A 22023-nucleotide genomic window follows, 5' to 3' on the forward strand; every position below is an offset into this window, starting at 1 on the left:
GCATTTTAAATCGATTACTGTTCGAAATCGACGATTCACGATTTCAAAATCATGTTTCAAGATCGATGCATATGCATCGTCAGGGTTTGTAATCGATGCATCGATAAAACGAGTGAATCGTTACACCCCTATAAGTTACGCTTTCATTCAAGCAGTGAATACAAAAATATAGCATACAGAAATCGAGCAAAGAACATTTAAATTAACAAGGAACATGACTTTAGTCTGGAATGAGTTTAAGCACTTTCAAAAAACTTCTGTTATAATCACTGAAGCTGTCTACACTGTGAAATGAATCTCCCTCTTACATAATACGCACATCTGCACTTTGTTGTTAATGATGAGAGTATTCACAATTCTTGTAGGTTACACTTTATTTTACGCTACCTTTGTTACAGTGTAATTTTGCATTTAAGTACTGACTACTGAGTAATATTAATTAACAACATGTATTTAATATAGGTTTAGGGTTAGAATTAGAGTTTGGTTTAGGGCATGTAATTATGCATCATTTTATGTTATTACTATAGTAAGTACATGTAATATGTAACGAGGACATAAAGTATTACCTTTTTATATTTTGAAAATTTTAGGAACATTCCTTTTGTTATGTATATATTTCTGAATTATTCAGAACATTTTCCCACCTAATTGTCTTTTTTTTTTAATTTGGGGAAAATGTCATTTAATTAATTAATTTAGTTCGTTAGTTCAGAAAAATGATCTGTAGGGCATGTCCTTGGCAGGCTTTGTGAGATTCCCACTGAAATATTTTCTCTTCCTCAAACATTTAATTTTCCCCATCTATTTCTTATTGCACAGTTTTAAATGGTTTATCATTGACTTGATGTGAGAGTGATAACAGGAGGGAAGGCTGTATCTAAATGTGTCAGAACGGATGCTCTTCAGCAGTGCTACTTATAGTCAACCTATTTCTATAAGATGCTGTATTTAATGATAGGAGGAGACGTCTGTCCGGTGCTGTCTGATGCGCTCAGCTGTCGGGACGTAAATGAACAACATAACTGAAATTCCTTGATAGTTTTTTTATACAGTCTTTTAAACTGAGAATGCAATTTTTAGATTCACGCTTGTGGATCTCTGCATATACATAGAACAACCGCTTATGCTGTTTATGGTTTCAGGATTAGCTCAGCCATAAGTGTCTTCTTGGAATTTATGGACCATCTATGTTTATGTATGTTACTTATTATTATTATTTTAGCAGAAAATAATGTTATTTTATAGAATTATTTTTTGTTTTGTTCTGTTCTGTTTTTAAATCTAATTCAGATGCCTTCTGCCTTGATTGTGATGGTGATGATATAGTATACCCAATGGAAGCAAGTGCTGAGATTGCGCATGACATACTTCAGCAGCATCTAAGCTATTCCATTCCTCTTAAAAACTTTTGGTTTGTAGAGTGGTGACATGTTTTTAACAATAGAATATCTCTGCTGGTAAGCAAGCCATTAAACAATTAAACGTAAAACCGCAGAAGAGAGGCCACGCTGTGCTATGGCGACAAGTTGTCTAAACGAAGGCTGTGAATTAATTAAGCCAATAAAAGGTCCTCATAAAGTTATACAGAGCTGATCAGCCCACATGAAAGGTGACGCCTGTAACGGCAGCTTGCAAATGAAAATGCTTCTTAAAAACATATGGTTGCCAAAACAAAAGTTCTGCCACTGGATTTTGCAGAACTGAGAAAGAAGTGCTTGGTGCTCCAGAGGCATTAAAACTTTGCCTCCATGCTACTATAATTGAGTTTATTTGGGTATATTATTTTTAGAGAAACACATTCTTGACGAGGAATGCAGAGCCTGTTGTTTGGGAGCATCTTAATTTGCAGGCGGAATGCTGGTCCGGCCCTTTGTTGTCGAGAACAGCTCAAGCTGAAGAAGCGACAGGGTGGATGTCCAGACGAGGCCTGGAACTACGGCCCAGACTCCAGTTACACATGCCTTTCCCACCAGGGAAAAGTGCGTTGTTCCAGATGGAAATATCTCCTGGGAGATGGCGAAGTGGAGAGTAGATGATTATAGAATTAGCAAATGTCTGACACTTGTGCGTTGTGTGCTAAATTGCTTTTCATTTTTAATTTTGGCCTCTACACCCAGAGTGAAATTCTATGACATTCCTTGTAGGAGGATTCCGGAGTAAAACTGCTCTCTGAAGAGAAGACAATCCCAAAAGGTGTACCCCGTGAAGTTATTTTAATTTCAAAAGTGTTCAGAATATGACAGAAACTTGTTTAGTTCCAAATGATTTCTTCTTGTAGACTGATTTAGTAACTAGCTAGACTTTTAAAATAGGATTGAATTTTCATAGTACTCTAGTTTGTGCTACATAAATGGCCTTGACATCCATTCTCCGTTTGGTTAAAAAGTTGGGACAAATTGCATTGCTCAGAGTGTATTTGAGAAATTCCCAAGTCTTAAAATAACCCATGGCCCCGTAACTCTTTTTCTTTCTGCCGATGACGGGTTTTGGGATTCAGCCCGCTAAACACTCCGAGACCTCTCCTTCTGGCAGAGCTGCTTTCCTCTCTGGAAGAAAAGGCGTGGTATGGGAAGATTAGCTCTCTCAGAGCACAGAGGGTCTCTCAGGAACTGAAACAAAACACTCGCTTGAGAAACGTCCATGTAACTTCAGTGCCGAATTGAAACTGAGGGCAGAAGCGTTATGGTAAATGTTCTCTGCCAGTGTGTATAACATTTTGCATATCGTTGTTGAGGCATGTGGCATGTGTAGGGCATGACAAAATATCTGAACTCAAAATAGGTGCCGAAAATGTTCAGATGATGATGTACAGTGGAGTTACCAATGGTGTATATTCATGACTTTAGTGATTCGTTCAGGTCATTCAATATGAAAAATGTATGTGTATGCAGATTTCAGAGTTCAGCTTTTGAGATCTGGTGTTCTTTTGTTTTTGAAAGCACTGCAGAAAGAGGAAACTGACCCAGGGTTCCTGGTGAGAATGTGGGGTGGTCCTATTTCCTGTCAGAGGTCCATGTCTCACATTATGTCCAATGTTACAGTTTGTGTGAGAATCTACTACATGGGGCATGTTTTTCTTCTGTCCTTGGGAGAGTTCGGTTAAACCTAGCAGGAGACCTGCTGTAAAGCTGTAGTTCTGATTTAGGAAATGTACATCATGCTTGTGTATGTGGTGTTTCCTGCTGTGTTGTATTGTGGGAAGTGAGTTGCCTGTGGTTGTGAGTCTTGGTGTGTAGAGGCCTTTAAGACTAGCCAATTAAAGCTGATGCTCTGAACTGTTTACAATCTTTGATTTTGATTATTTAGTTTTATCCTGAATTACCAGCTGGAAGACGTAATGTTTATTTATATTATAAGTAATATTTGTTTATAACATATAACTCCTACAAGGCTCTATCTATATGTGTAAAACTGTTTTACATGTTCCAGTTCATAGAGGAATTGAGGCGACCATTTATAATAAGATCTTACTCTTATGCATGTAATGATTATCATTGGAAAATATTCCTTACATATTTGCATATTTATTTTAAAGAAAATAATGCATGCAGAGACAGCATGCAAGCTGAAATAGATTTAATTGACCACACATGGTTGTGCTGCTTAATATTTTTGAGGAAACTGATGCATTTTTTCAAGATTCTTTGAGGAATAGAACTATTAAAAGCAAGAATAAAAGTATTTATTTTGGGGAAAAAATTTACTGACCCCTAACTTTTGAATGGAAATGTAAATGCCGTTTTATATGGTTTAATTTAGTTCAGTATCACAATGCCTGTTGTGTCACAATCACAAGCTGAGCTTGCCGTCTATTGTGTACTGTAGAAAATGCCCTTAAAGGGATAGTTCACCCAAAAATGAAAATTAGCCTTTTCATAATACAAAATACAAAATTATTTGAATTGGGATTTGTTAAACAATTTCAAGTTAGTTTTATTATTTGACATACTTCAATTTCACAAAGAAATGTGCAGCATTTTGTTAGAGATTTTGTTAGATACCTTTTCATTTATAATCTGTCTTAAATCTCATTTTGTTAAAAAGAAAAATTGTGAGAAAATTGTATTGTGAAATCAGTATCGTGAATTGCATCGCATCGTGAGTTGAGTGAATCGTTACATCCCTATATGCTACTAGTTTTTGCTGTGGTATCAAAGAAGCATTCTGTTATTTAAATAATAAAGAACCATATTTTTTTTGCTCATCTGCAAAATGATCCGATCTGTTACTCAATCTGATATGATAATGCAATATGATCCCAGCCGTGGGTTTTGTGATCCGTTGCACCCCTACTCTCTTGACTTGTTATTTAAAGAAAAAAAGCAATCACTGAAGTTTTTAATCATGCTGATTAGTGATCGACCGATATTGATATTTTATAACCGATACCGATACCAATTATTTGCATGTTTGTGTGCCCGATAACCGATATGCAGAACCGATATTTATTTACTGTTATAAAGTTCCAGGGCCTGAGCGTCTCTTGCCAGGGCCGGGCTAGGGCCTATATTTGAGGCCCGTGCAGGGTCTACTACAGAGTCAAGAATAATACACTGGATAATGTTAATTCACTGAATAATATTCTCTGGAATATTGGAATATAACAAACAAAACATCGTATTTTATTGCATTTCTCAACTGGAATGTTATATTAGAATTATTAATAATGTTTTTGTCCTTCTAGATTATGAAATGCCTGCTGACAGCGCAGTTTATCCATCGGGAAAAATATCGGTAAACCGATATATCGGTCGATCTCTCATGCTGATTTGTCCGCAGTGAAGTTCAGCCGATGTCTTTTTTTTTATTTATTCGGGCTACTTAAATTCATTTTGGGCTACCAAAATCTGAAGAATGTCTGCCCGAAGGGCTACCAGCGATTTTGAAATTTTGCGAGCTCTGCCTAGGATGCCTTGAGGGTGAGTAATTCATGGGCTAATTTTAATTTTTGGGTGAACTAACCCTTTAACAGAGTATGTTGAACTGAGGGCATCGGTAGTTCCAGCCTTCTCTTTGATGCACCCCTTGGCCACAACTGCTGTCACATTCAGAACTTTGAGAAACAAAACATATCCTGCTTCTCATACGCAATGAATTTTCACATGACCTGGTGAAAAGCTCAGTAACTCGGCTCTTTTGCTGTCTCTTTGACTTGTTTTCTGCATGTTTATACTGTTTTTAAAGAAGAGGAGTTCCCAGCTCTTCCTAAATGCTTGGGTGTATTTCAGCTGCTCTCAGATGAATGTCTATTGGAACTTGCACACATTGTGTCCATCTGCCTTCTCATGGTTACTAATATAATTCCCCTCTAGATATATTTCTATCTGCTTTCTTTTTTTGTTTAAAGGGGAATTCACTGCTGGCAAGATGGGCTTTTAATGAAACTTGGCTGTCCATGCAGTAGAAACTTTTTTTTTTTAATTTGGTGCTACTTGACTAGAGAAAACAGAGAAAGGGCTGTGGTGTTCCCTTTTGCCAAAAACTACAACACCCATGATGCAATTTTGAATTCGGCACCTCCCCTTTGTCGATCCGACTGACAAATGTGCAAGAATAATTGGAATGCAACAATATGGAAGTTGCATCTGTAGTTTTAACAAAAGCCCTGGTGCTGTAAAAAACAGGGGCTTTTGTTAAAACTCCCGATAGAACTTCCATGTTTTTGTTGTTACTCACTCCTTACAAATTGTGATGTGTGCAATATTGTTTGATGTAAAAATACTTTTTCCATCCAAGCTGAATGTCAAGAGACGATTATAAACAAGCCATTTGTTTGTTGACGTCTAAGGACAAGTGCACACTACAAGACTCAAACATTTTAAACATTTACGCATTACATGAAAGGGTAGCTGAAACACAATCTTCATTTACATAGTTTTAATGCATTGTCGGATAATTCAAAATGCTTTACGCCATTTATTGCATTTCCTTTATTTACAACCCCCTCAATATTAAGGATGGTAATAGGTGTTAGAAGGGAAGAAATGTTAAGAAAAACTTTAAAATGGTTTACTTTGTGGATGGAAGTGAGAATCCAAGTGTAATGCTGTGAAATAATTAGATTAATATTGGATAATGCATTTAAACCAAATGTGGCTTTAGTGACAATGTCTTGTATGCATTTACACTTAGCTTTTAATGTGGTCAAATGCTATCTGATCGTGATCTGACCACATGAAAATGCATATTAATGCCAGGAGTAAAAGAACGTAGATACTTGGGGGTGAAAGTGTTTTTGACTTGGGACAGAAGCACCCTAGCAACCTAAAACACCCAACATTCTGTTTTGCACTGGCAAAAACCACTGACATTTTCTTCAAACATAATTTTTGCAGTTCTAATTTGTGCTGCTAAGGCTGCAAAAAATACACACTTCATCTTAATTAGTCTTAAGAATCATGATATTCTTAATAGATTAACAAGCACAGAAATGAACGGAGTTTCAAGTCCCCTCAAACAATACTTTATAACCCCACTAACAAACCCATTCATCTCCGTCTTTCAAAGCACTGAGATAACAGCACTGCTTTCTGGGCTCTGTTCCAGGGTTGACATAGTTGTTACAGTAAAGATTTGATGGGAGAATAAAGATATTTTTGAAATTTGATGATATGATTGCCACAGTGCTTGTTTTCTCTTGTATCTTAGCTATATGTTTGTATTGGCTTGTGTTGGAAGCATTATGATCAAACAGGCCTTTGTCTGTGTTATTTTAAGACATTGACAAATGTGCCTCAGCTTCTGTAATGTTTTGTTTATTATTTTTCTTGTTTTTTTTGGATGGATTTGAATAGTCAAAAGAATTTCAGTAAAGCTTTCTGTTGTACTTCATTTTAACAACAACATTTCAATGACTAAATATATTGTTTCTTTATTTACATATATATACATTATGTGACATATTCTCTAAAAGCATTTAAAAAAAACATTTGTGGCTGAATGGAATGTGTTATGAATGCCATGTGTAGAGGGGTCCAAAAGCTGTCGGTAGACTAGTCTAGCATAACCGGACCTTAAACTGAATGGCACAAGGTCTGGTCCACGTCTAAACCTTTTCTGGCCAAGAACTCCCCACATTGACAGCGCATATACAATTTATTGATTTTACCAGCTATGCCTTAATTAACATGCTGACAGCATATTCATGTGGATATCTATGGCCGTTTGTGTCGTATCCCACACAGTTTTTTGGCGCATTCCAGAATGTTTGTGCAAAAAATTGCAAATAACATAAAAATCATGTCTTGACATTTCTGCCTCTTTTGTTGGTCTAAAGATTGCATTGAAATCGCAGGGATTGCATCACTATGATGACATCATTGGGATTTTGAGACCATTGCTAAGTAATCCCACCTCTCAGTGCGGAATACTCTCAGTACTAAACACTTTCTTTCACATTAAAACATGTCACTCTTGTAAAGTGCATGTCCTTGGTGTTGGACCATTGTCAACTTGCCATTCTTTTTTCTTTTCTTTTTTTCTTGCAGTGAATTCCAGGAAATCATAGAGGTGTAATACAAATGTATTGTTGGTTTGTTTGTTTGATTACTTTTGTCCAGTTTGCAAGGCATAGCCATAGGATACTAGTTATGTGCTAAACTGCTTTAAAATGGAGGAAAGCTGTTAACGTCACTAATTGTGGTGGTGTGTCAAAAATGTGTTAATGATGGTAATTCCAAGGGGTCATGGAATCTCAACATTCCTCATCGGTCCCCTCCTCTCATATTTCACGTGCCTCCACGGCATGCAGATTTTCTGTAAGTCCACACGGCCAGCCTTTAATATATCTCAAAATTGTCAAAATATTTTAAAAGTGAAGCACATTTACTTGATTTAAGTGCCTTGATTTTCAGTAACCGAGGCCATTTCTGTGAGGCTCCTTAGGGAAATGAACACCGTCAGAACATTCAGAAAGAAAATCAAAAGCCATGCATTAGACATTTCTGATTAAAATCCAATTGAAGTCTGACAATAATTAATTTGGATACAAAGATTTTTGGAATTATGGGCTTATTTTACTAACTGTTTGCAGGTTCCACAGCTTCCCTGGAATTCTTTTCATAACCCTGCTGTTATCTGACACAGACGAAGAGAAGGGTCAAAGCACACAGACAGTCCTACTGCGCACCTCAGGGCAAACAGGGGTTAAGTGTTTAGCTCAAGGGCACGGTGACAGGGATTTGAACCTGGAATCCTCCTCTGCTTTAAAGCTCTTCCCAACATGCCATCAACCAATGAGGGAAACTGTGATGGAAAAAGCAGCGAAGTTCTTTGATTAAAAACCGATGCAAAAACTCTTAACAGCACAAAAAGAAAGTTAAAATCCTCCAGGTAATGTTTAGATAGGCAAAGGCATTATTCATCGCAACTAAATTTGACCTGATCATTTTATCCAACCAACCAAAAAGTACCATGGTACTACTATGTTTTTTGAATCACTAAACTAGGCAATGCAATGGTGTTTAATGTTAATACCCTTCAACACTGTAAAACCGAACAGTGAAATTAATTAAATGAAATTAGTTAACTTCACTCAAATAATAATGAAAGTTCATTGGACTTAATTGAAATAAGTTCTGTAAATTTAAAATGTTGTTGTAGTAAGGTGAACTTAAAATGATTGCGTTTTCTAGTTCCCAGCATGCTTTGCATCAGACAACAAGGAAAATAAATGTAGAAATTAAGTGTTATTTTGTGTGTTTTTACACAAGATTAACATAAGTTAGTACTTAAATGTTGTGTTATGTTAGGATTTACATAGGTTTCTGTTATGTTGGTTTTGTAGTGTTACCGTTGTGGTGAAGAGTAGAGCCTGTGGTTAGGTTGAGGATGGACAGCAAAACTTAAAGACTATTTATACTGCATGTTGTTTCACTATTTACATGCAAGTATTGTGAGTCTTTTTGATAACTACATTAGTACGTGCCAGTGTGCTGTTGCTAACTAGCACTTAACTATAAAGATCTGAATGAATGTGCTGTTAATGGAAGCAAGTTGTATATAATTATCATTGTGATGAGTGAGGTGGGATCATGGAAGCGATGCTTGGCTTGGCTCCCATGGCTCTCAGCCCCGCCCCACTTGTCATACAAATTTTAAGCTCTACTAACTTAAAAAAAATTTTGTTTGTTTACTCAAATATTTTGAGGCAATAAGTTTCCTCAAATGTTTTGAGTATTCTTAACTTACCAGGTTTTACAGTGTACTAAGTAAATAGTACATGAACATAGTGGTCTTTCAGTACTATGGTACTTAGGGCCCTATGTAATCTGTTTTATTTTTCTCAAATTCTTTTCCAAATTCCATTGTTTTTACATTTATATTCCGTTTAAGTCTTGTCGCGGGGTGAATCAGACCACAGACACAGAACTGGCAAAAAGTACCCCAGGAGGGTGCTTTGTTCACAAGTGGTGCTATACGTGAGCAGGTGAAGTGTCTGTGCATAGGATCACACGGTGCTCGGGGGGTGGGTCACTCGGTGCTCGTGCAGGGCTGCTGGTCACTCGTCAAGAGGGTCGTCGGTCTCTGCACAGGAGGAGAAGAAACAAAACAGACATTAGTTTCCGCCTGGAGCTCCTCTTCCACCTCTCCCCGTGTGCGCCTTCTCTCCTGGCTTTAAGGCCTGTGGGAACGAGCTCCAGGTGCGCCAGTCATCCCGCACAGGTGGCGGTAGTTTGTGATTTGTGTAGGAGCGGCGTTTCCAGGGCGACGCTGATCTGGAACCGGGATACTCGCCACAATATATATACAGTATATATATACACACATGGACATTTATGTATGATGGAGATGTGATTGGTAAAGTGTATATTTTGTCATATGCATTTTATTGTTCCCCATTTGAGTGTGTAAATTGATACTGTTCAATAAAAAAAAAAAAAATTGAAAGTGACCAGGGTGAACCGGCGGCCCCACAGGTAGTATCTTAGCTCCTGGACCGCCCACTTTATGGCCAGGGCCTCTTTCTCGACCGTGGCGTACCTGGTCTCCGCGGGGGAGAGCTTCCTACTGATGTACACCACGGGGTGCTCCTCTCCATTCCGGAGCTGAGAGAGTACTGCTCCCAAGCCCTGGCCAGAGGCGTCGGTATATAGTGTGAAGGGGCAGCTGAAGTCCGGTGCATGCAGAACTGGGGAGGACGTTAGGGCCGTCTTCAGCGCTTGGAAAGCTTCCTCCGCCTCCGGAGTCCAGACGATCGCCTCGGGCTGCCCCTTCCTGGTGAGGTCTGACAGGGGGCTGGCAATAGAGGAGAAATTGGGGTGGCGGTAGTTTGTGATTTGTGTAGGAGCGGCGTTTCCAGGGCGGCGCTGATCTGGAACCGGGATACTCGCCGGCTCCATAGGTAGTATCTCAGCTCCTGGACTGCCCACTTTATGGCCAAGGCCTCCTTCTCGACCGTGGCGTACCTGGTCTCCGCGGGGGAGAGCTTCCTACTGATGTACACCACGGGGTGCTCCTCTCCATCCCGGAGCTGAGAGAGTACGGCTCCCAAGCCCTTGTCGGAGGCGTTGGTAGGCGTTCGTGTCTTTGGCTTTGGACATCCACTGTAACGGAGCGTGGTCGGTGACCAGGGTGAACCGGCGGCCCCATAGGTAGTATCTCAGCTCCTGGACTGCCCACTTTATGGCCAAGGCCTCCTTCTCGACCGTGGCGTACCTGGTCTCCGCGGGGGAGAGCTTCCTACTGATGTACACCACGGGGTGCTCCTCTTCATCCCGGAGCTGAGAGAGTACTGCTCCCAAGCCCTGGCCGGAGGCGTCGGTATATAGCGTGAAGGGGCAGCTGAAGTCCGGTGCATGCAGAACCGGGGAGGACGTTAGGGCCGTCTTCAGCGCTTGGAAAGCTTCCTCCGCCTCCGGAGTCCAGACGATCGCCTCGGGCTGCCCCTTCCTGGTGAGGTCTGACAGGGGGCTGGCAATAGAGGAGAAATTGGGGATAAAACACCGGTAGTAGCCCGCCAACCCCAGAAATGCACGTACCTGTGTCTTGTTACTGGGCCGAGGGAACTTTTTTACCGCCTCAACTTTTTTTTCTTGGGGCATGATGAGCCCTCGGCCAATCTTGTATCCCAGGTGCTTGGCTTCTGTAAGGCCTAGGTGACACTTCCTGGGGTTGGCTGTGAGGCCAGCCCTCCGAAGCTCCATCAACACCCTCGGCGACGCTCCAGGTGGGTTTCCCAGCACTCCGAGTGAATTACGACATCGTCCAGGTAAGCCACATAGGCCTGGTGAGGCCGGAGCAGGATATCCATCAGCTGTTGGAACGTGGCAGGTGCCCCGTGCAAACCGAAGGGAAGAACCCAGTACTGCCAGTGGCCACTGGGGGTGCTGAAGGCTGTCTTCTCCTGGGAGCTTTGGGTCAAGGGCACCTGCCAATAGCCTTTGGTGAGGTCTAAGGTGCTAATGTACCGGGCTTTGCCTAGCCGGTCGAGGAGCTCGTCCACTCGGGGCATGGGATATCCGTCGAAGGCAGAGACCTCGTTGAGCTTTCGGAAGTCATTACAGAAGCGGAGGGTGTTGTCCGGCTTTGGTACCAGGACAATCGGGGTGGCCCAGGGGCTACGGGAGGGCGCAATGACCCCTAGTTGAAGCATCTTCTTTATCTCTTCCTCTATCGCCGGCCGGCGAGCTTCTGGTATCCGGTAGGGCCGCTGCCGCACTACGACTCCCGGCGGGGTGCAGACCTCGTGTTCCAAGACCGTTGTTTTCCCCGGGGTCTCCCTGAACACATCCTTGAACTGACCGACCAGGGCCTCGAGGTCCGTTTTCTGGGTCCCAGACAGCTGCGGGTCCATGTCGACAACCGGGGCCTGAGATTGGGCAAGGGCGGCAAGCTGTTCGGGCCGGCCCATCCACTTCTTGAGGAGGTTGACATGGTAAATTTGCTCGGCTCTCCTACGGCCCGGCTGTCAAACTCGATACGTGGACCGGTCCCACCCGTTCCACGATGGTGTAGGGACCTTGCCAGGTTGCCAAGAACTTGGAGGCTGCTGTGGGGACCAACACCGTCACGCGGTCCTCCGGATGGAATTCTCGGGCTTGGGCGGGTCGGTCATACAGATGTCGCTGGGCAGGCTGGGCGGTGATCAGGTGTTCTCGAACCAGCGGCATTACCCTGTCGATCCGTTCCCTCATCTCCCGTACGTGCTCTACGAGGCTGCGGTTTGGGGTAGGTTGGTTCTCCCAGGCTTCACGTGCCACATCCAGAAGACCCCGAGGCTGTCTCCCGAACAGCAATTCGAAGGGGGTGAACCCCGTGGAGGCCTGGGGTACCTCGCGGATGCCGAACAGCACGTATGGGATCATAAGGTCCCAGTCGCGTCCATCTTCGGCCACCACCTGTCGCAGCATTTGCTTGAGTGTCTGATTGAACCTTTCAACGAGCCCGTCCGTTTGGGGGTGGTAGACTGACGTTCTCAGCTGCTTTACTTGGAGGAGGCGGCAGAGGTCGGCCATCACCCGGGACATGAACGGGGTGCCCTGGTCAGTCATGAAGTAAGGGAGGGGGTGTGGGCCAGGTAGCCGATCCACTTCATCCACACAACGTACTCGTTCCCAGCAGTTACGCAAGCGGTCATCCTTGCGCTGTTCCCGGCCAAAGGACCCTCCAGCCGCGATCTGTTGAAACACATCGAGATATACAGCAGGAACATTAGCAGTGTTTGACTCACCCTCCTTCGCGCTGTCTGACGCGAGTAAAACGGGCCTTCGGGTGGCCGGTCCCCGACGCTTCCTCGACGAGCTCCGCCATGTCCAGAGGGCTCCTCATACTGACCGGGCGCCTCAACGGGCGGGGCAGGGCCCGCAACAGCCGATCCAGTACGACCCTCTCGGCCACCTTGTTGGCAGACGGCGAATCCGCGAGCAGCCAGAGATGGGCCAGGCGCGCGAGCTGGGCGGCTTGGGCTCGTACCGTCTTCCGCTCATCATAAACCCACTGGTGAAACTGCTGTGCTGCACACAGGGGAGACAGGCCCACCCGGGCGAGGATCTCGGCCTTGAGCTCGTCGTAACTCTCATTTCGGGGAGCCTGAAGGGAGTAATAGGCGCGCTGGGCTTCCCCCGTGAGAAAGGGGGCGATGATCCGGGCCCATTCCTCTTTCACCCACCCCTCTCGGGTCGCGATGACTTCAAAGGTATGGAGGTAGGCTTCGACATCATCCTGCTCGGACAGTCGGACGAGATGCTGGTGGGCTTTGCTGTCCACCTCCGGGAGGGGCACGCGGCCCGCCACGCTGGCCTGTAAGTGTTCGACAACCCGGTCAGTATATACTTGTCGAGCTGCCAAGCGCTCCGTGAACTGCTGCTGGCGCGCCGAGAGCTTGGTAAGATGTCGGATGATCTCTTCCATTTCCCGGGAGAGAGAGCGGTACCCCTAGAGTGATCACACAAAACAACCTGGCGTTAGCGATCTATGTCTCAATTCACCTTTCATGCCCGCATTCTCCACCATATATCGCGGGGTGAATCAGACCACAGACACAGAACTGGCAAAAAGTACCCCAGGAAAGTGCTTTATTCACAAGTGGTGCTATACGTGAGCAGGTGAAGTGTCTGTGCATAGGATCACACGGTGCTTGGGGGGTGGGTCACTCGGTGCTCGTGCAGGGCTGCTGGCCACTCGTCCAGAGGGTCGCCGGTCTCTGCACAGGAGGAGAAGAAACAAAACAGACATTAGTTTCCGCCTGGAGCTCCTCTTCCACCTCTCCCCGTGTGCGCCTTCTCTCCTGGCTTTAAGGCCTGTGGGAATGAGCTCCAGGTGCGCCAGTCATCCCGCACAGGTGGTGGTAGTTTGTGATTTGTGTAGGAGCGGCGTTTCCAGGGCGACGATGATCTGGAACCGGGATACTCGCCACAGTCTGTTTTAGTGTTTAAATTAAATTTGAGTAATCAAAAAGCATGTCTAATTGATTGAAATCATGAAACTTAAACTTTTAATAAATTGTTAAATTGTATAACAGAAATTACATTATTATGGCCTTATGAAATCAGTTAAATTTTTTTCCCCCATATTTCAGTTTTAGTTTTTTCAAATTCAATGTTTTCTGTTTCAGTTGTTTAAATAAATTTTAATAAAAACATGTCTAAACAATTTAATTCATACAATGTTAACTATTTTATTTTATTATTAAAATAAAACATTTTTTTTTTTACAATGATAGGGCCATATGAAATGTTTAATTCTTTTAATTAATTTTTATTTCGGTGTTTTTCTGAATTTAATATTTAATTCAAATCAAGCACTACAACATATTCTATATACATGTGTCCAATCTGGCTGAGGTTAACCTGAAACCAGCCTAATTTTTCAGTACCAGTATTTTCAACATCGAAAATTCACAGGGATACAGAGATTATTTCAATGAGATATTTATGTAATATGTAAAAATGTAAAAGTAAAAATGCCCCTCCCCGCGCCCAAAACGGGTTGCCTGTGGATGAGAATCCAAAACAAGGACTGGTGGGAGGTTGTCCTGTTCCACTTCACAGTTGCCGAGTGAAAGGAGAGTTTTATAATGACAGGCCACGCATTTATACAACACTTTATTCAAAAGGAAGAACGCTCATTCTGTGCGTCATCATTACGCTATTTCTGCGTGATTGCACATGCGCAGTTCTTTCAGTTTCGGGGTTCAATCCGATTGAGTGTTTACATGCACTCTCAATCGTATTAGAAAAGGAATAAACCACCCCCTTCAATCCGATCGGAGCTCAATCGGATCGATTAAGGTGTTTACATGACGGTTTTTCAGTCCGATTGAGCCGTCAATCCGATTACAAATGGATTATTTGGTTGCATGTAAACGTAGCCATTGATGTGGTTCATTAAAAGTGTGAAAAGTGATTTGTGCAGTATCCAGTGTCCTACTTGTGTTTGTGGGCCGTAGGGCAGGCCTGCTTTCTACTGTGTGGAATGCGTTTATGGGCTGTCTCTTCCTGCAGTGCCTATATTACACACATTTTTGACTTGGGGTGAGGAGATCAGTAGCTGTTGACTGACTGAACACACATTCATTAGCGATCTCAGGGAATGCTCCAGATTCTTCAAATGTCCGCACAACTTAGTTTGGCCCAATGCGAGTCTTTCTACAAAATAGTTTTTTTGCACACATGCTTCTAGAAACCCAGAAATACATGAGGCATATCGCGCAGTGTTGTAAAAAGTAGCAAAAGCAGCTTAGTTATTATAACGCCTCAACTCTGTTGTGTTGAGTTTATTATGTTGTTTTTTGTCACTGGCCTGTTAAGGACAAGTTCTCCAAAATATTCATGTACTGCACATATTTGAGGTGTTTTCAACTCTGACATTCGTTCTCTCTGTATTCCTGTAGGATTACCAAGCCCCTGACCTTTGCCGACTGTGTGGGGGATGAGCTTCCTCTGGGCTGGGAGGTGGTGTATGACCAGCAGGTGGGCGTCTACTACATCGACCACATCAATAGTAAGTTGCGCTTTTTAGTTTTGTTTTTAAATGTCATATTTTACACGTCTGGCCCATCTGGTCAGTTCTGTCAAACTAGAGCTGTCAGTGAGTTGAATTAATTACACGATATGCTGTTTAATTAAACAGTTGGCAAATAATCACCTAAAACAATATTTGCTGAGAAAGTCCTCCAAATTACATTCAAACGCACAATTCGCTTTCAGAACTTGGATAATTAAATGGTGAATAGCCTGAGTTTTACACACACACACACACACACACATTATAGCGAGTGCATTATTTGAGACACTACTATGAAGCAATAATAAAACATGGTACAATGTCCAGAAACCGTGGTAGTTGCATGATCACACTTTAGTTTGTAGGACCAGTTCTCACTATTAACTATGACTTTTGCCTCATTTAACTCCTACTTTGCTGCTCATTAATAGTTAGTACGGGAGTTGTTAAATTTAGGTATGGGGTAGGATTAAGGGATCTAAAATATGGTCATGCAAATTCAGAATAAAGCATTAATATGTGCTTTATAATTACTAATAAATAGCCACTATCCTAGTAGTATGCATGCTAATAAGCAACTAGTTAATAGTGAGAATTGGTCCCTAAACTAATGTTACCACTTTTTTGTATGTTGTTCTGTCTTCTCTGTCTTTCAGTCTATCGTTCATTCTATTGCTCTGTCTATCATTCTGTTTGTCTGTCTGTATGTCTATTGTTGTGTGTGTGTGTGTGTGTGTGTCCGTCCATCTATCTGTCTGTCATTCTGTCTGTCTGTTGTTCTCTTTCAGTCTGCCATTCTGTCTGTTGTTCTATGTGTCTATTGTTTTATCTGTCCATCATTCTGTTCATCATATGGATGTTTATTGTTGTGTCTGTCAGCCTGTTTGTCTATCATTCTGTCTGTCTGTTCTAATATACCATTAATGTTGATATCATTAATGGTTGATATATGTGCATCTTTGGTGACATTTTTATGGTTATCGAATACTTATTTTTGGAGTGCTGTCATGGGTTATGGCTTTAATACTGTGGTTATGTTTCTCTCACCCAGAGACAACCCAGATAGAGAACCCTCGCACACAATGGCGTCAGGAGCAGGAGCGCATGTTAAAAGAGTACCTGGTGGTGGCACAGGAGGCTCTCAATGCTAAGAAAGAGATGTATCAGATCAAACAGCAAAGACTCGAGCTGGCACAGCAAGAGATGCAACTCTTCAACCAGCTCACTCAGGATGACAACCGTTCAGTCACCAGCTGTGAGACACGCATCACATCTCACTTTAATCACACTCACATTACACACACTGCTGATTCAGCCGTCTAACAACGCACCAGTCTATTAGTCATATTGTGTGAGATTTTCAATGAAGTCATTCTTACTCTAGGCTTATTTCAATGTCACTCATTGGCTGCAATCTGTTCCTTTCCTCACTCGTACTTCCATGGCCTCCTCCCTTCCTCCTCTAGTCCAGCTCACCCCTCCTTTTCCCTTCACCTTCCCCTCCCTTTCCTGCCACCATTCATCAGTTCTGCTCTCACTTCCTGTTTCTCACTAAAACATTTGAGCGCATTTATTCATACCCATCACTTAGTCAAATGTACATATTTTTGATTTGTTTAGAAAAAGTTGATATTATAAAATAATAAGGGTATTATTATTATTATTATTATTATTATTATTAATGGTATAGCCATTAATATTATTAATATTAAAGGGATAGTTCACCCAAAAAGGAAAATTCTGTCATTGTTTACTCACCCTCATGTCATTCCAAACCTGTGAGTTTCTTTTTTCTGCTGAACACAAAAGAAGATATTTTGAAGAACGTGGGTAACTAAACAATTGACGGTAGCCATTGACTTCCATAGTATGAAAAAAACTATGGAAGTCAGTGGCTACCGTCACCTGTTTGGTTAGATGAAGGTAAGTGATCACAGAATTTTCATTTTTTGGGTGAACTATCCCTTTAATATTAATATGAAATATTTAATATTAAGATTATTAAGCAGTTTTTGTAAAAAAAAATTTTAAGAAAAAGCTTGTGCACAACTGCTGAAAAAGGTTTTCTTTCACAGAATAAAAAAAATATTCTTTTAATGAGGCTTTATTATTGTTTTTTTTTTTTCAAAATAAATTAATTCAGAAATTAAAAACATGTTCATCAATTGTATATTAATTACATTTCTTCTGTATTTTTAGTTATGAATAATCCTCTTTAAATTCAAAATATGATCCTAACCAAAGCAGAAATCACTACTTCTCTCTTTCTCCGTTTTTCTCACTTTCCAAAGCCATCTTTTTTCTTTTCTTTTCTTTTTCTTTTTTTTCACACATATCCAGCTTTATCAAAAAAGTACTGGGGCAAAACAATGGTGTGTTTGTAACAGATTTGATTTTCATGTAGCTTTACTATATGGTACTCAAAGACACGTGTCATAGTATTTACATGGGTACTTCAAAGAAAACTAATACATATCTAATAATAAAACATGGTGTAACCATGGTACTCTTTGGCAGATGTACTGATTTCTTAGCTTGAGATTCGAATAGTTCTGATTGGTTTGGATTAAATTACTTTTACATTATATGCATAATACCAAGTTACAGTCAGTGGCACCACATGAGCAAGATGTGATTGTGACTTTTTGACTAATTTTTCTCTCTCATAGCTCACTCTGGTTCCTCTTCAAATGCAAAATATGACCCTGACCAAATCAAAGCGGAAATCGCCTGTAGGCGTGAGCGGGTAGGTCATTATCCTCAGAGAACAATGCCTCATGTACGTCAGGCTCAAGTGGGGAGGCAGGGGCCCCTCATGTGCTGTGTTGATTGTGTGTTTATATATGTGTGTTGAGGGGAGGTGGTGGGTACCTTTAGGAAGAAGAGGCCTAGGTTTGGGTTCACTGCAGTGTTTCTCTAGGGCAGAGTTTGTTAGGCCTCTATGAATTAGTGCAGTACTACAGGAAGAGTCATTGTGTCAGAAAGCTGGCCTGAGGATGATAAATACTACCTCTAAATCTGTCGTATTAAACGAATAAATCACCCAGATATAAGAATTCAAACGTTTTTGTCTTGTCGTTCCAAACCAGCTCCTACAGTAGGAGAAATCAAGAAGAATATTTACACAGCTAATTAATTTTCATCATGGCACTGCTTCAGGTTTGATTCTCGCATTTCATTCTGTTCCAAACTCAAAGCTGTCGTATGGTTTTAGAAGAAATACACTACTGTTCAAAAGTTGGGGATCAGCAAGAAGTTATTGAAAGAACTCTGTTATGCTCACCAAGTTTGCATTTATTTGATCATAAATACAGTACAAACAATAATATTGTGAAAGATTACAATTTAAATCTAATTGTTTTCTATTTTAATATATTTGATCATTTTATTATTCCTGCAATGGCAAAGCTGAATTTTCCAGTCCTCAATGTCACATGATCCTTCAGAAGTCATTCTGATATGCTGATTTGGTGCTCAAGAAACATTTCTTATTATTCTCAATGTTGAAAACAGTTGTGCTGCTTAATATTTTTTCAGGATTCTTCAATGAATAGAAAGAATGGCGTTTAAATAGTGTCAAATCTCGCGCATATAAAAACAAGACGCGCGCACATGATATGAGCGCACAGAACAGTATCCACGCGAGGAAAACCATCCTCGCGAGGGAGCATTTCTGCACCGCGAGCGCACAGAACAGTATCCGCGTGCAAAAATGCGCTCTCGCGAGAACGGCGCTGAGTAGCGCTCGCTCAACCATCTCTATGCCCTCTCAACTGCTCAACCCCTGCTCGCTCGTCAAGTTGACTTTTGAGACTTTGGAGGCGGGGATCAAATGTCAGATGTCTCCGCTCTTGTGATTGGTCATTTTCAACACATTACCGCTTGTTAAGTCGTGACCTTAGGAATATATTTTTTTTTTTTTTAATTCAATAATTAGTCATGTATAAACAACAAGGCAACACCAATACCTTATTTGCATTAGAATATAAAAACAGGTATGAAACATAAAGAATAGTCTAGTCATTTCAATAATTGAGCATCAATTTACAATACAAATCTGTTTTTGACCATTATTTATTCATATCACACATTTAAGCCGATCTTTCAAAAACATAATAATAATAAGTTTTGGGATCATTATTTTTTTCGGTAGTATTACAGCACATCCCCGATGAAGCTTCCCCGATCATTGCCACGGACAGTAAACATAAACCTGGCGATGTCCACATTCTCCACTCCTTGGTCAGCTCTTACCCTGTTTTTGAAAGGTCGGCTTAAATGTGTGATATGAATAAATAATGGTCAAAAACGGATTTGTATTGTAAATTGATTCTCAAATATTGAAATGACTAGACCAGGGGTGCCCAAACTCGGTCCTGGAGGGCCGGTGTCCTGCAGAGTTTAGCTCCAACCCCAATTAAACACACCAGAACCAGCTAATTTATACATGACTAATTATTGAATAAAAAAAAATAAAAAAACTATTTCTAAGCTCACGACTTAACAAGCGGTAATGTGTTGAAAATGACCAATCACAGGAGCGGAGACATCTGACATTTGATCCCCGCCTCCAAAGTCTCAAAAGTCAACTTGACGAGCGAGCAGGGGTTGAGCAGTTGAGAGGGCATAGAGATGGTTGAGCGAGCGCTACTCAGCGCCGTTCTCGCGAGAGCACATTTTTGCACGCGGATACTGTTCTGTGCGCTCGCGGTGCAGAAATGCTCCCTCGCGAGGATGATTTTCCTCGCGCGGATACTGTTCTGTGCGCTCATATCATGTGCGCGCGTCTTGTTTTATATGCGCGAGATTTGACACTATTTAAACGCCATACATACTAGAAACTTACCAGCAGGTGTGTTGAGGCAAGTTGGAGCTAAACTCTGCAGGACACCGGCCCTCCAGGACCAAGTTTGGGCACCCCTGGACTAGACTATTCCTTATGTTTCATGTTTCATACCTGTTTTTATATTCTAATGCAAATAGGTATTGGTGTTGCCATGTTATTTATACATGACTAATTATTGAATAAAAAAAAATAAAAAAACTATTTCTAAGCTCACGACTTAACAAGCGGTAATGTGTTGAAAATGACCAATCACAGGAGCGGAGACATCTGACATTTGATCCCCGCCTCCAAAGTCTCAAAAGTCAACTTGACGAGCGAGCAGGGGTTGAGCAGTTGAGAGGGCATAGAGATGGTTGAGCGAGCGCTACTCAGCACCGTTCTCGCGAGAGCGCATTTTTGCACGCGGATACTGTTCTGTGCGCTCTCGGTGCAGAAATGCTCCCTCGCGAGGATGGTTTTCCTCGCGCGGATACTGTTCTGTGTGCTCATATCATGTGTTCGCGTCTTGTTTTATATGCGCGAGATTTGACACTATTTAAACGCCATAAGAAAGTTCAAAGAGCAACATTTATTTGAAATAGAAATCATTTGTAACAAATGTCTTGATTGTTGGTTAACTGTTTGATCAATGCCTCTTTGCTGAATAAAAGTATTAATTTCTTTAAAAACAAATGATCAAAAAACTTTTGAATGGTGGTGTACGTAGGAAAAAATGGTGCACCAGTCACATGGACTAATTTTGCGGTCTGTTTTTGGACTTTTTGGAGTTTGACAAACAATTAACTGTCATTGTTTGGAAAAGAACTGTGTGAAGATTTTTTTACACACTTTTTCTTTTGTGTTTTATGAAACAAATGACAAAATTCAAGTTTAGCCTGAGAAAATTATATATAATAACATAATTTAAGAACAATTTGTTAAAAGACTTTTATCATAACTGATCAAAAAGTGTAAAAAAACAACATTTTGTAGCAAATAAACTCTATATTATGTCATGTTTGGTTTACTGTGGCCTGTTACCTTCATATCTGATGGTTTTCGCTGTATATTGAATGACCCTACATTCCTTCGTTGCGGTTTTGGGAGGGCTGTGTGTATGTGTGTGTTCAAGGTCGTTTTAAGTTTCTGTGTATGTTGGGCGGGTCGGGAACGATTATACATGTCTCTGCTGATGACTTAATCTTTTTTTTTTTTTTTGCAGTGGTGGCTCTGAAGGGAATCCCACTGTGTGTTTTGATGTGTATTGACTGAGTGGCTCTTGTGTCCACAGCTCACCAGACTCAAACAGGAACTGGCACAGATGAGACAGGAGCTGCAGTACAAGGAAATGGGAGTGGAGACCCTACAGGAGTGAGTTTATTTTTATTTATTTATTTAGTAATTTAGCAGACGCTTTTATCCAAAGCGACTTACAAATGAGGACAACAGAAGCAATCAATTGTAGTATTAAAACAACTGAAAACAGATCCAAAACTAAAAGCTAAAACTTTATAAATACTACTTATACACATTTTAAAAATAAATAAATTCAATAAAAATGACAAATGCATACAACAAAATTTCAAAACCTAACATTTAAATGAAAAACAAACGATAAAGCTAAAAACAATTAAAAATATTAAAGAACAAAAGGTATAAGAGTATAATAATGAGTCTAACATAACACTAAGCCAAACACCAAAAAAACAACTACATATGTGTATGTACAACCACACACACATACATATATA

The 22023-nt window shown here is 41.2% G+C and overlaps 1 protein-coding gene across 2 annotated transcripts in view; it reads left to right on the plus strand.

The window, feature by feature from the left end:
• LOC107738905 (protein WWC3-like) overlaps window positions 1–22023 on the plus strand; it is a 59577-nt gene that overhangs the window by 14651 nt on the left and 22903 nt on the right. For both annotated transcript variants that reach the window (XM_016550828.1, XM_016550818.1), the window contains exons 2-5: window positions 15335–15444; window positions 16499–16702; window positions 18117–18193; window positions 21564–21643. In XM_016550828.1, the coding sequence (XP_016406314.1) occupies window positions 15335–15444; window positions 16499–16702; window positions 18117–18193; window positions 21564–21643 (471 nt within the window). The remainder of the gene's footprint in view (window positions 1–15334; window positions 15445–16498; window positions 16703–18116; window positions 18194–21563; window positions 21644–22023) is intronic.

The sequence above is a fragment of the Sinocyclocheilus rhinocerous genome, unplaced genomic scaffold (genome assembly GCF_001515625.1).
Source record: "Sinocyclocheilus rhinocerous isolate Xijiao unplaced genomic scaffold, SAMN03320098_v1.1 scaffold1182, whole genome shotgun sequence".
Taxonomy (NCBI): Eukaryota; Metazoa; Chordata; class Actinopteri; order Cypriniformes; family Cyprinidae; genus Sinocyclocheilus; species Sinocyclocheilus rhinocerous.